Source organism: Diceros bicornis, chromosome X (genome assembly GCF_020826845.1).
Source record: "Diceros bicornis minor isolate mBicDic1 chromosome X, mDicBic1.mat.cur, whole genome shotgun sequence".
NCBI lineage: Eukaryota > Metazoa > Chordata > Mammalia > Perissodactyla > Rhinocerotidae > Diceros > Diceros bicornis.
The window spans coordinates 12,561,575-12,576,879 of NC_080781.1; the positions used below are offsets into that span (position 1 = coordinate 12,561,575).

General features: G+C 38.6%; 1 protein-coding gene across 1 annotated transcript in view; it reads right to left on the reverse strand.

The window, feature by feature from the left end:
- Positions 1–15,305, reverse strand: part of VEGFD (vascular endothelial growth factor D) — a 33,943-nt gene that overhangs the window by 2,870 nt on the left and 15,768 nt on the right. Inside the window, exons 2-5 of the mRNA XM_058535473.1 lie at positions 12,288–12,498; positions 8,142–8,332; positions 5,036–5,184; positions 3,710–3,810 (exon numbers count right to left, since the gene is read on the reverse strand). Coding sequence (XP_058391456.1) covers positions 3,710–3,810; positions 5,036–5,184; positions 8,142–8,332; positions 12,288–12,498 — 652 coding nt within the window. The remainder of the gene's footprint in view (positions 1–3,709; positions 3,811–5,035; positions 5,185–8,141; positions 8,333–12,287; positions 12,499–15,305) is intronic.

Below are 15,305 nucleotides of genomic sequence, written 5' to 3' on the forward strand. Positions count from 1 at the left end.
GTCTCTCTCTCTCTCTCATATACCGTTTCCATCCATACCAAATTAGAGTACTTTTTGTTCCCCTGATATGCCAGGGTCTCTCAGCCCCATGATTTTGGCCTTGTGCTTCTCTCTGCTAGTTATCCTTTCCCCCTGATATCTTTCCCAACTTCTGCAAGTTTAGCCAAGTGCCCTTGCCCTGTGCATATTTCCTTATTGTCCTTTCTTGTACTGCTTACATTTGTCTGTTTATTTCTATATTTCCTTCACTAATTAAAAAATCCTAAAGGTTATAGGGACCAGTTCTCATTGTTCTGGCATAAAATAAGCACTTGATAAATGTTTGTTGAGTTTATTTGGTGTAATAAAAGGGTCTTGAAGCAGGCCGATGTATGGAGGAAATACATGAAGAATCCCATCCAGCATTCCAACACATTGGGTTAGACTCTATGTTCTTGCCAATATCTGACCATTAATAATATATCAAAATGGTAATCTCCTTTCGTCCAATCTCATAGTTTCAACTGCTCTTTGGTTGATGATCTTTGAGGGATCATGTGGAATGTTAGAAGGCTAGAACTGGGGAGATTCCATACCGGATTGTGCGAGGAGGAAAAAGGTGAGTTTTGTAAACCATATGCCAGCGAGGCAGATGTCACTTTGGGGCAAGATGAGAATAGATTGTTAAAGGATAGTTAAGAAGCTCTTAAAAGATTTGCATAAATCACTAGGTGGCAGTAGAGATTCATTCAGAACACTTTAAGCAAGACCAACTCCATTCTCGGACAGGTGGTTTAGGGAAACAGTCCACTAGGTGTTTGCTGAACTTCAGCAAGGTAGTTGGCAGAGGCTGGCCTCAATCTTTATAGGAAAGTTAAAAGTGACAGAGACTGGATGTAAGAGAACTGAGTGAAGCAGCAACTAGCTAAAGGTGGTACCTTGAAGTATTATACATTGATTTCAATCCTAAGGAGGTTGAGGATGGGATACTGATGTGTTCTGTTCTCAGCCTTGTTTCATTTACCATTTTTATCAATAAACTGATGGAATTTTTCCAAGTAAATTATTGAAGTTGTGAGTATCTTGAGGAATTTAAACTATAGAATCAGGACTCTTAATTTTGTTTTCTGGTATTTTTTTTAACAGTTTGGAGCAATGACCTGAATCAATCTAACAAAATAAAATTAAATTGGACTTGGATTTGGATTCACTAACCCAAATGTGCTGATTCAGGGAAGAGAAGTCATTGTAGAAAGGCAGTTGGCTTAACAGCCACATGTGTGAAAAAGGTACTTAGTGAATAGTAAGCTCAGTATATGTCATCAGTTTGTTGGAGGCACTGCAGAAGAGACCTTGAACTTGGCCCACGTTAATTGAATTATGGGAGATGAAAATTGGAAGTGATTGTGATCCAGGCTATCCCATGCCTCTCACTTTCATCACTGCTACAACTTCCCAAAAGGTCCCCCGCTTCCTTTCCTGCCCCAGGCCAACCCATCCTCTTCTACACTGTCACTGGGTAGATTTTGTTAAAATTCTAATTGGTGCTATCACTGCTTGAACCAGTTGAGTGGCTTCCTTTTGCCCTTAGCATCACATCCAAGTTCTGGGACAAGGTTCACAAGGTCCTTCCACTCCGCCCCTGTGAACCTCTCCAGCCTCCTCTCTCACGGCTACCCAGCCCCCTCTCATTATGTTCCCACCAGTCGGAACTTCTTCCAGCACCCTGGACATGCTAAGTTCTCTCACCTCCAACCCTGAGCACTCATTTTTCCCCTGCTCAGGGCACTTCTCTCCTTCCCCACTTCTCTTCCCACCCTTGACACATGTGTGCACTGGCTAAGTCCCTCCTCAGGAATTACTTTAGTAGAAAGAAGCTGCCTCACCCAAGGTTACACCCCTCCCTGAGGCAGCCCATATCCAATGACCAGTCCATAGGACCCAACCCCTTTGCCTCGATTTGAGACATCCCCCCAAGGGCTGTCCCAGCTTCAGTTCCCCATAGGCTTGGTTGACACCTCTTAGCAATTGCAACACAGTTCAACTTCCTCCTCTGTGCAGTCCTGCCTCTCTCTCACCTTTTATGCATTGTACCTGCGTGCAAATTCCTAAATACAAATTTCTCTCTCAGAAGCTGTGTACAAGGGAAACCTCGACTAGAACAGCCTTTAAGCTCTAAGCTCTACATCTATTGCTTCCCACAATAACTTTCTAACACTATTAAAAATCAGTCACATGGAGAAAGAATTAGATTGATTTTACTCGGCTCTATGGGGTAAAACCTAAACTAATGAGTTGATGCTCTAGAGCTGGGCTGTCCAACATGGTAGCTATGGGCCACATTGAGCATGAAATGGCAAGTCCAAATTGAGGTGTGCTGTAAGTGTAAAATACACATTGGATTTCAAAGATTTAGCACAAAAAATAAGGATATCTCATTAATAAATTTTATATTGATTGCATGCTAAAATGATACTATTTTTGACATACTGGATTAAATAAAATATATTAAAATAAATTTCACCTGTTTCATTTCACCTTTTTAATAATGTAAATGTTGTAAATTGTAAGTTACAAATGTGACTCTCACTGTAATTCCATTGGACAGTACTGTTCTAGAAAGAGAAAGATTCAGGTTCAACATAGTTTACTAGCAACAGGAGCGTGTCCAGATAATTGAGCTGCCTTGCTGGGTGGTGAGTTTCCCCATGACTGATATATATTCCAGCAGAGGATGGCTGAAGACTTGGTGGTAAGGATGTAGATGACAGTCAAGATCTGCATGGGTATATAAACCACATGAACCTTAAGTTTCCCTCAAACCCTGGCTTGAGCTTTCATGAAAACCTTTAGAAGGAAGTTGAGAAACAGAAGAATAGGAAGTAGGGTGTTATTTCCGGTTTTTAAGACAGATTCCTTAGAGTTTAATCCTTACTAGTCTTGCTTGTAGATCATCGTTTAAAACAAGCAAGGTTCAAATTGCATGATTCCTATTTTTACAATTGCAATTTTTACAGTGGAATCATGTCAAGTTCTCTGGGAAATAAATAAAAAATGCATTCTTTTTCAGCCAAATATTCACCAAAAATCATAGCATTACGAGTTCTGAGCAGTGATGATAGCCTATCTCATTTGGTTCCCAACTCTCCTGAGTCCAATAGCTGTGTTTGCTTTTACTTTGCCCTAGTTTCAGAAGAAGTTTCCTCTTATCCCCCATTTTTTTCAAATTATTGGCATGTTTTCGTATGACACAGTTGAAAGAAACCAACAAGTCCAAAATTACTTTATGTTCTTGTGAGACTTTTATACCAATAAATTAGTAAAATGTGGTTGATTAAGTGTTTACTTCTGAAATGGCTTTCATTAAAGGTTACCATCCCATTTCAAATTCAATGTTTTAGGATGCTCTAATCACTTTGGGCTTTTCTTTAAGATTAAAAAGCAGAGTGATACATTGGTGGACTTATTATATAATTATAGCACAGAGGGCTCTGAAATCTGACAGCTTCTATCAGCCTTAGCTGTGTGACCTTGGGAAAATTACTAGGCATCTTGGTGTGTCTATTTTGTAATTGTAAAAAAAAGGGATAATAGTACATTAAAGGATTATTGTGAGGATTAAATGTTAATATACATAAAAGGCTTACAATGTTGCCTGGTCAATAAACATTAGTTGCTATTGTTGTTATTTTTATTATTACTATTATTATTTCACTACTGCTATCATTACCTTCCATCCCAGCGAGTGGGTTCTCTTCCTGTAAAACACATTTACATTTGTTGCTATCCCACATCATGTCAATAGGACAGAGTTTCTTGGAATGGGAACAGCTAGGAAAAGAAAACAATAAACCAGATTTAAAAGCTTTCAAGGGCAATCATACCTTTGGAACATTTTTTTTAAATGTTGAATAAATTTCTGAGTGGAGAATAGTTAAGATTTTTAAGAAGTTTAATTCATATTTATGAACTGCATGTTATTAGATAGTAATTCTGTAAGTACAAATATTCTATTTGGAAACCTTTGGAAACTAAACTGTAATTTTGGAAAGTTATAATCTTTTTAAGAAGATTGGTGTTAAAACTGTGCAAATTAGCTGTCAACAGAGCTTATTTACCAAAAGTAACTATTGTTCTAATATAGCTCGTAAGCATTATCTTCTTTAGAATGGAGATAAGAACATTGGTCAGGACAGCAAAAACATCTTGAGGATAAATATTCCTTTTATACAAGCTTTCTTTTCTGCTTGAGAGAGATTGAGGCGTCTTCTCGGCTCAGTGTTAACTGACATATAACCACCAGCTCACTCCTTCACTTGCCACTCACACAATGTGTTTACCGCTTTACTTTTGCGAGATCTAAGTATCCAACTTACTTTATGTTTTCATTCAGTGTTTGTAATTTGCCCTTTATTTGTTTCTCTATATTAAATGCTTTTTTTTTTCCAAATCAATGATTCTTACCTTTGATTTCAGAACACTTAAGGGTGTCATAATTTGTCTCATAAAGAATCACAAAACACTCTCAAAAATTTCAAAGTTGAATTAATTTTAAGTCATTTTAATTTAAAATAAGAATCTTCCATTAGGTAATCTTAAGAGGAAGGGTTAGAAAATCTCCCAACTCAGATGCAGACAGTTTCGCCACTCCAATGATGCCAGGAACCTTTTTTCCCCCTAATTTTGGGACTTAAATGTATAAACAGCCTGAAATGAGTTTTATTTAATGCTTGTTTTGGAATGAGACAACATGTGCCAAATTTGAGGCTGGAGTAGAGATTTACAACTGCATTAGACTATGCATATTAAAAACAAAGGTGTCTACAAGTAGACATGAGGAGTTTAAAACCACTGAGCTTTTTGGTCCTACTGCAATATACATCTAACACCTAATAAAAAAATATATTTGCCAAACAGTTATTACCAGTAGATCTGGGTTAGAAACTAAAAGATGAAGAACTTGAAGAGAAAGTGATGACTCTATAATTAACTAAGTATTCTTTACACATAACTTTAGCAAAGACAAGAACAAGTATAATCGAGAAGAAATGCTTACTGATCTTCTTCTGGGATCTGGATGGATCTTCTGATAATAGAGTATGGATGGCTGGGAGCTGTTGGCAAGCACTTACAACCTGTATGGTTGGCAACTTTAACAGGCACCAATTCAGGTACTGATGTCAAAGGCACTGATATCTCAAAGAGCTAGAGTAGAGAAAGATAACCATAATACATATATTTTTTAAAATAATAATTTCTACAGTCTACATTTTTGCCTTTGTCCTTTATGGTAGTCACTTTAGCAAAGTTGTTCATTAAAAGAACTAATAAGGATAAGAGTTGGCATGATGGAAAGAACACTGGACCGGGAGTCAGGAGATCGAGGGCTTATCCAACTTTACCAAGTATTTAAGTTTGGTCAAAGCTCTTAACTTTTCAGTGTCACTGGTACCCTTATAAAAAGCACTGTTGGTCCTTGCTCCTGCTTTAAATCTGAGTGTAAATTGTAAAGATTAAATGAAATGATAGCTATGAAATTTCTTTGATACCATGTTGAATAGATTATTGTTCAAAACTATTTCCTCATCCCTTCCCATACAATCTCCATTGAAGGAATAAAGTTTCCTGTTTCTTGACTTTGGACTTGGCCATGTGACTTACTTTGGCCAACAGAATGTTAGCAGACATGACACAGCACAAACTTGAACTGTGTGTGCTTTGTAGGGCTTGTTTTCTCACGTGTATGCTGCAGCCATGAGAAGAGCATGATCTGGCAGCCTTGCTGGTCCAAGGGATGAGAGACCCAGGGAACAGACCTGAACTCAATCTGCAGCTTGGAGTCAAGCCCAACTGAGCCCACTCTACACTAACTGTATCTCAGATACATGAGTAAGAATAACTCATTGTTGTGTGAAGCCACTGAGCTTTTGGCTGTTTATTATGCAGCATTACATAGTAATAGCTGACTGATACAAGATCATTATGCCCAAACAAATAATTATAGGTAACACAAATATCATTCTTTCTGTTTCTATATGCCAGACCCTATTGTAAGCACTTTTATATTAATTTATTTACCCCTTATGACAACATTATGGGGTGGGCTTTTTATTATCCCCCACTCCACAGGTGAAGAAACAGATGTATAGAGAGGTTATATAAATTGCCTAAGGCCACATAGCTATTGATTGAAAGAGTGGAGATTTGAATCCAGGCAGTCTAGTCTAGACCCACAGGTGATACTCTTAAGACTATACCTGATTACTTTTCGGAATGAAATTGCTGTGACCAGAAGAAGGTGGGATCTTGGTAAGTAGAATTTAGAGAAATGTCAATTACTTTGCTTCTAGAGTGGATCTATGATGTACAGATGAATTTGAACTTGATTTTAATGTGCTATCCATTTAATCACCAGTCCATGTAGTCCTTACTACATAGAGTATTCATTTATTGACTTTGTTTCCAAGATGTATTTCAAATAGTCCATAACTTTGGGATGAGAAGTAGTTTTCTAAAAACCACTATTAAAATGTTGAAATATGCATATTTGGAAAGAACAACTGCTGTACACTTACACTTAAGTACATTCTTTAAAACTAATCATTTGTTGAGTACAGCAGTCAAAATAAAGTACTCAACTATTAAGTGGAAACAATCCATTAAAGTTGTGTTTATTCTGACCTTTTGATATGTAATGGAATTTCCATGAGTCTGAGTAAGAGAGTGTTTTTTAGAATGTTTACTTTGCATAAACTTCATCTTGCGAAATTTTTCAACTATGCTCTAGGGAATAACGTGGGGATGAACCAAAGCCTCTTACGTTGTGCAAGCTTTGTTTCTACTAACAGTTGATGCTTAGCCATAGTTGTATCATTTTTTTTCCTGATTGTCAAATAGTACAGGTCAGAATTTTCACAAGTTCCAAGATTCTCTAAAAGGATTTAGGAAAAGAAACTCTAGTTTAACAGGTTTTTAGGGGGTTGGGGAAACAAATTTAATGATAAGTTAACCTATTACCAAACAAATCAGTATTCCATTCTTTCTATCTAATTAAGATAATTACCTAACATGGATCTATTCAGTGCCCATGTGTTTTATTGTACTACCTCTTTTCACAGTCATGAGGAGAATAGATTGTATAGGCAAATATGACAATTAAACGAATATATCAACATGGATGAAGAATTTGCAACACAGAACCAAAAGGAATGTAGTTTGACTTACAGCTTTTTCTTTTTAATATATTTTCCTAAGTTTGTTATTACTGGTCTCCTATGCAACATTTACTGCATTTTACAACAATATGATAGTAATAGAAAGACTTATCTACTGAGCAAAAGGGATTTTATAAGATGGAGAAGGAATTATTTCTTTCATGGAGACTACAGAATTATTTTCAAAGGTCCTTTGTGCTGGATGTTTCCCGTTTGCCCCTCCAGAGACGCCGTTCTCTCTCTTTCCTTCCTCACTGGGCTCTGTGTCCCAGGATGCTGAGCTCCATGGACCGCATCTATAGGTCCTCTTGCCTGCCCCACCCCCTAACTCCCACTCCTTGCAGGTTAAGGGTTGGCAGTGGTTGCCACTCCCACTCAGCCAGCCAGTCCAGCAGCTCTCTTCTCCACTTTCTCTCCGGGTTCCTGTAACTCCTCCCTCCCCTTGCCTCTTCAGTCCAAGGGTGGGAACAGCTCCCCCTTTCTGCTAGCCTTGGGTGCTCCGCCAGCCCTTCCACCTTTGCCTAACCCTGCCCACACCCTTCATTAAACTCTTCTCAATCACTCCTTCGAACAACACAGAACCTAGTGAATACACAAGACACTGCAGCTGTCTTCATTCCTTTTAAGGTCTGTTCTAGTAACTTCCATATGATTTTCTGATTCTTGACATTATAGTATCAGAGAGACAGTAACTGATAAGAGTTCAGGCTCTGGAGTCCCACATATCTGGATCTGAATCCCAGCTCTGCCATAAGTTACCTCTCTGAGCCTCAGTTTCCTCACCTATAAAGGAAGACAGTAAGACACCCTTTTAACTGGTTTCAGGGAGTAAGGGAGATAAGGCCCACAAAACATTTAGCCCAGTGCTTGGCAACAAGCTTAATTGTAGCTGTCGACACTGTCATCATCAGGGCTTTGGAGAAGGCATGCTTGCTGACGGCCTCATACCTGTTTGGAAACGTACGAGGTGCTCGTGTTCATACAGATGAGGCTCTCTTCATTGCAGCAGCCGCCACATCGGAACACGTTCACACAGGGAGGCTTGAAGAACGTGTTGGTGCTCCTCCCCAGCTCGCTGGCGACCTCCACACACGTTTCTCTAGGGCTGCACTGGGTTCTTTGCCATTCCTCATCTATGACTGCACAGAGCAAGTTCATTGGGCCAGCAGAAGAAGTGGCCCTGACACGCGTTGGCATGTGTGCCCAGGTTATGCTGAACACAGTCATTTTCACATTTGTAGTGCTTGTTTATTTTACTAGATGGACATTTTTTTGTCAGTCCTTTAACCAAAGATTGTTTTCAGAAAAACTAAAACCCAAATCTGTGCTCCTTCCCATTTACACAATACCTTTGTAGAATATAATTTTATTTTCCTTTGGTGAAGAACACCATGTCCTGTATGTAACTACATTGGGTACATCTGGAGAAGCTGGCTAACGAGGAAGTAAATGGAAGCATGTAAAGAAATAATGTGTGTTATTTATTAAGCAATTTACAGGACACAGCTGGATAGCATTTCTTCTACTTGAAGCCAGGTGTGGGTAGGTTTTAGCACCATCAAGAAATACGTTTCTGTTGGTTGCTTAAGTAACTATAGTAGGATTCAAACCTGGCAAACACATGAATGGACATTTAAGTGGAACTAATCTTTCCTCAAGTCAGAGTTTTCTCATTTGCAAGTGCCCAATACTGATGTTTATGTAAAATGATGAAATAAGCCTGCTCATTTTGATGGAAGGAGCAATATTCTGGCCATTCTAGCTAATTTGAGGGAAACAAGAAAAAGAGACAAGTCTCTGGGAATAAAAAGATTACATACATTGTTGTAAAACAGTAGTTACTTTTCTCTCATAGTTTATTTTTTTAATTAGATTTTGACACTTTGATACTTAACATTGTATAGCCTTTCTAGGGATGTTTTTAGAAAATGATTCAATTTTATGATAAAGACAACATTTAAAGACTTTCTTTTAGCTTGCCATGGAACTGTAGAGTTTATGATATGTGTTGGGCGTGGTGGTGAAAGCCTCTTGTGGTAGGCAGCTTCTAAACTGACCCTCAGTGATGCCCACCTCCTGGTGTTCACACACTTGTGTAATCCCCTCCTCTGTGTGTGAGCTAGACCTAGTGACTCGCTTCTTATGAAGAGAATACAGCAGAAGTGATAAGATTTCACTTGCATGATTAGGTTAAAAAAGACTCTGACTTCTGTTTTGTTAGCAGTCTCTATCTCTTGCTGGCACTCTCTCTTTCTCTTGCCTTCTCGCCCTTCAGGCTTTGATGAAGCAAGCTGCCATGCTGCAAAGGTCCACATCACAGGAAACTGAGGGTGGCCTCTGGCCAACAGCCAATGACAAACTGGGACCCTCAGTCCAACAGCCTGTGAGGAACTGAGTCCTGCCAACAACCATTGAGTGAACTTGGAAGCACATCCTGCCCCAATTGAACCTTGAGATGCTGCCAGTGGCCCAAGCTGACACCTTGACTGCAGCCCCCCGAGAGACCCTGAAGGAGAGACATGCATCTAGGCCATGTCTGCGTTTCTGATCCACAGAAACTGTGAGATAAAAAATGTTTTAAGCAGCTAAGTTTTGGGGTAATGTGTTATGCAGCAATAGATAAACTCTTCTGCATTTTCACCCCATCTTCAAAAATTTGTATTGGTCTCTCTCCAGATTATTCTGAATTCCCATATATGTGAACATGTTTCCACTAGAAGGGATAGACAGAACTTCTGTTGAAGTATACAGATATGACATAATTGTTGGAGATCCGACCCTAGTCTCTAAATTATTCCTTTAAAACATCTTTTCCATTCTCTGTATTTTAAGTCAGAGAAAGACAAATACATTATGATTTCACTCATATGTAGAAAATAAATAAACACCTAGATGAGGAGAACAGATTAGTGGTTACCAGAGGGGAAGGGGGTGAGGGAGGGCAAAAGGGGTAAAGGGGCACATATATATGGTGATGGATAAAAACTGGATTGTTGGTGGTGAACACGATGCAGTCTATACAGAAACTGAAACATAGTGATATATAGCTGAAATTTACACAATATTGTAAGCCAATGTGACCTCAATAAAATAATTTTTTAAAAAAGAAAAAAGAAAGAAAGAAAAAAACCATCTTTTTCCTTTTTTCCCCATTAATCTCAATTTTCCTCATATGTTGCTTCTTCAATCACTGAAAATACAAAATACAAGATATTTGGCTGGCTCAGAAACATTGCATACACTACACAATTTGCCTAAACTTTGTTTTTCATAATAAAATCTATCCTAAGAAACCTTTTTAAATTTCTGATTATGAATATTTATACAAAGAGCCTGAAGGCTGTAAACATGAGAGATAAACTACTCAATTAGGTATTAATATGGGTATTATTTAATTCACTATTATTAATCATGAGTCCTGGAAAAAACAAGTAATTAACTTGTGAAAATATTCCTTGTTTAAAATTCTACTTAAACGTTGCTTTCCGTTTGCTTTTTTAAAAAACTAAGTTTTGAAAGTTGGAGCGGTAAGATTTTAATCAAAATTGCGTGGAACTATGATCAATGCCACTGACTGAAGGTTTCATAACTCTGTTATTCTTTACTACTGCCCAGCAGGACTGCTCTGCTTCAGGGAATTACCCTGAAACCCCTGAGGGAGAGTTGATAAATTATAATCGGTGTAACACACCGATCTGAAAATGTACTGCATCTAAATAACTTTAGATGATCCTCCATGTACTAAGAGACATTTTAGAGTTGGCAAGTTCCATATTTTTTATGTGATGTTAAAATATTTTTTAAATATATTTTTTATGGTTTCCTCCTTAGAAAATGTCAATGTCAGTTACTTTTTTTAATCACCTAGCCTTGGTTTTATGGTAACGTTTGTCTACCTCCATCTTCATGGATGGCTCACCTCAGACCTTGAGACAGATCATCTGGTTAAGACCCGGATCTCCAGGTGAGGTCTGACCTCTTTGCTTTCATGCAGTCCATGCTAACTCACCACATAGAAACAATAAGAGCTTCAAAATCTGTCTAAAGTGGGTTCTAGGCCATGGTTCCAATGGCCTCAACTCATTTAGACACACAGCCATACTCATGAGCACAGAGAATCCTCTTCACACTCATGCTGGCAGTGCTACCAAGAGATTTATCTCTGCCTATGCACAGCCTTCCCCACAGCCAGCAACAGCGGCTTGTGCAACATTATCATATTTTTACAAATGGAAAAAAATGATGATAACTCTAGAGAGAAAGAAAAGAATAATTTTGGCTTAGTGGTCAATTTGAATTGTGCGATAGATATAATGTGTTACCAGGTAATCATATGTTGATCAAATCTAAAATGCTAGATCAACAATGCCACAGTGGCTTCTTGTGTTGTTTTGACATGTCATCAAAAACGTTAAATGCCTAATCGGAGGCCACACTACTTTCTTTGGCAAGCATTTCATTCATTATGGCACAGTACATACAGACATTGGTTTTCTTAAAAAGAACCTCCATACCCTACTCGGGAACAGTCATTCCCTTCAAATTATGTTATTTTCTAGTCTGGAGTTTGGATTCTTTTGTCTAGAGAATTTCCCGCTTCATTGTTCTCCTAGTAATTGCATTATTACAACTCAGCTTCTAACTTCTACTTTATTTTTACTAAAAAAATCACAGAATTTTGAAGAAATAAAAAAGTAATACCTTATCTATTGGTTTTTATCCATGTACGTATGGCAGTAGAATGCTCCATGTTGATGAATACCCAGGTTGTTTTATTTTTTAAGTAAACCCAATGATTTTTTTTTTCTATTAAGAACAGTCTTTCTGAGTTAACATCTCTGAGTTAAATATATTTCTATATTTTAAAGTGTTCTTTTGTGTTGGTTTTTGATCTCAAAATCATATTGAATATATTTCTCTGCAGAGTAAACATAGGAAACCAGGAATCTCTGCTAACACCAAAGCTATGAAATCAAAGACCCTCTTTTCTTCTGCCTGACACGTGCCTGCCCTACTCAAACTTTCGGAAGAAGTCGGTGTGTTTGTCACTATCTGATAAAGAGCAAGAATCGGCCTCCATACGCACACACCTACCTTTCAGTGTTTCAAGGTCATAGAAAGTTGCCGCAAACCTGGTGGACCGATGGGATGCTGAGCGAGTGTCTGTGCTGGTAAAACTTTTGAGCTTCAGTCGGCATCTCCACAGCTTCCAGCCTTCCAAGTGCATGATCCGCAGCAGTTCCTCCAAACCAGAAGCCGCCCTGATCTGCTGTTCAGATCGTTCTAACATTGACCGAGATGCCCGCTTAAAAAGAACCAAAAATATTGGTTTGAAAGCAAGTTACTAAAGTTTTAATTTGTTTTGATAACCTTCATTGTCAACACTTAAAAATGTAAATAGAGCTGAAAAGAAATTAGGGAGGTTATTCAAATGTACACCAGTACCTAGGAAAAATGACATCTAGTATTTCTGATTCACATTCTGCTCATTTATGATTGAATCAAAGGAATTACTTATCCCCCCTGGGTTCTCAGAATAATTAAAAACAATATCGTAGGGGGTTGAATGGTGGACTTCAAAATATGTCCACTTTCTATCCCCCAGAACCTGTGAATGTGACTTTATTTGGGAAAAGGATCTTTGCAGATGTAATGAAGTTAAGGATCTTGAGATGATCATTCTGGATTATCCAGGTGGGCCCTTAATACAAAGACAAGTGTCCTTATAAGAGACAGAAGGGGGGAAGACACAGACACAGAAGAAGATTTTGTGAAGACGGAGACAAAGATTAAAGTGATGCAGCCACAAGCTAGGGATGGCCTGGAGCTACCAGAAGCTGGAAGGGGCAAGGAAGGAGTGTTTCCAAGAGCCTTTGGAGGGAGCACAGCCCTGCCGACACCTTGATTTCGGAATTCTGGATTCCAGAACTGTGAGAGAATAAATTTCTGTTGTTTTAAGCCACCAAGTTTGTGGTAATTTGGTACAGCAGCCACAGGAAACTAATATAGATTTTTAAATCATACTATTTTTGTGACAGGAACCAATGACAATTTTTTTCATTTCTGTTATTTGAGAAACTGACCCACAAAGTCCTGGGAACTTTGCCTACAATCACACAAGAAAGAACAATTATAAGATCCTCATAACCTGAATTTTCTGACCTCTAACTCTCTGAGCCTTTTTTTTTTCTTTTTAAACCTGTTTACTATTCAAAGACATGATTTTTTTCCTGAGAAAATACACCTCTAGAGTTTATGTTGAAAATTTGCTTTCCACACAGTTGCACGAACTGTAATGGCTGATACAATGCATGGATTTGGGAGAGAAAAAGACTTGGCGAATAAAAGATTTTCAGTATGTAGCCTAATCGTTCAAAATTAGGAGCTTGGTTATATAAATAATGATACATGCATACATGCATTGGTTTTGATGTGATCATCAAACCAATGATCTAGATGTATGTTGGGATGGAATGAATTGAGCTCCTCCCTGGAATGTGCTGGAGAAACCATAAGGTGGTCTGTCTATGGTTAGGGACCCAGATTTTCTCCTGCTAGGCCTGTGGTTACTGGGTTTTTGTTTTGCTGGGTGGTTTGGGTATGTGGGCTGGGGGGATTTTTAGAGCTGGGGTGAGGGAGGAGACGGAGGACCAGTGTGGCTGCAGGATGGTGCTGAGACAGGAAGGTGGAGGGAGAGGTGCATGTCAACTGCCTGCTACAGGGGGAGGAACAGTGGGGGAAAACAGAGATGAGCAAATAGGATTTTAGGAAGCTTTACATTGGGTGGTGTGATGTACACCCTCCTCCGTTGTCCCTCAAAAACTTTAGTTAAAATCTATGTCATTGGGCCGGCCCCGTGGCTTAGCGGTTAAGTGCTCGCGCTCCGCTACTGGAGGCCCAGGTTTGGATCCCGGGCGCACACCGACGCACCGCTTGTCCAGCCATGCTGAGGCGGCGTCCCACATACAGCAACTAGAAGGATGTGCAACTATGACGTACAACTATCTACTGGGGCTTTGGGGAGAAAAAAAATGGAGGAGGATTGGCAATAGATGTTAGCTCAGAGCCAGTCTTCTTCAGCAAAAAGAGGAGGATTAGCAAGGATGTTAGCTCAGGGCTGATCTCCCTCACAAAAAAAAAAAAAAAATCTACATCATTCACCAGTGTTTGGGGAGTAGGATTTTTTTTTTTTTCGACATGATGATGGATACTGAGAGTTGTCCAAATGTGGGTGCTCAGAAGAGCAAGTGTGGTCCAAGTCATGTATGATTCAGTTATGATATCTCTTTTTAAATTATGTATGTATGTATTTGTGAATAATGTGCATCATATATATGTGTATATATATAAACAATTGACCTTTGTTAATTAATCACTTACATAAAATTAAATATATATATAAAATATCTGGAGGGATATACATGAAAATATAAACAATGGCTAATTCTTTAGATCAAAGGTTGTCCAACTACAGCCCCCTGGCCTAATTCAGCCTGCTGCCTGCCTGTTTTTATTTTTTAATTTTTTGTCTTTGCTGAGGAAGATTCACCCTGAGCTAATATCTGCTGCCAATCTTCCTCTTTTTATGTGAGCCACCACCACAGCATGGCGACTAACAGATGAGTGGTGTAGGTCTGCGCCTGGGAACTGAACCCAGGATGCCGAAGCGGAGCATGCCATACTTAACCACTAGGCCACCGGGGTTGCCTAGTGGTTAGGCAACCTGTTTTTATAAATAAAGCCTGCCTGTTTTTATAAATAAAGTTTTATTGGAACACAGCCATGTTGACTCATTTACATATTGTCTATGGCTGCTTTCATTCTGCAATGGCAGAGTTGAGAAGTTGCAACAGAGACCTTCACAGAAGTTTCAATCTGAGGCCACCCATCCTTTTTTATTTCAATTCTTTAATATTCTGTCATTATATTTTTCATTATTCTATGTATTATATTTTCTCTAGTCTCTTTGTTGAAATACTTATCAGACATTAGTGGAGCCTTTTAGTGATCTTACATGTCTCTTAAATGTGCTTTCATATTTATCTATTTTTTTCTTCTTTCACCTCTCTTTAATGTGTTATGGGTAAATTAATTGGTTCATCTTCCTAATTA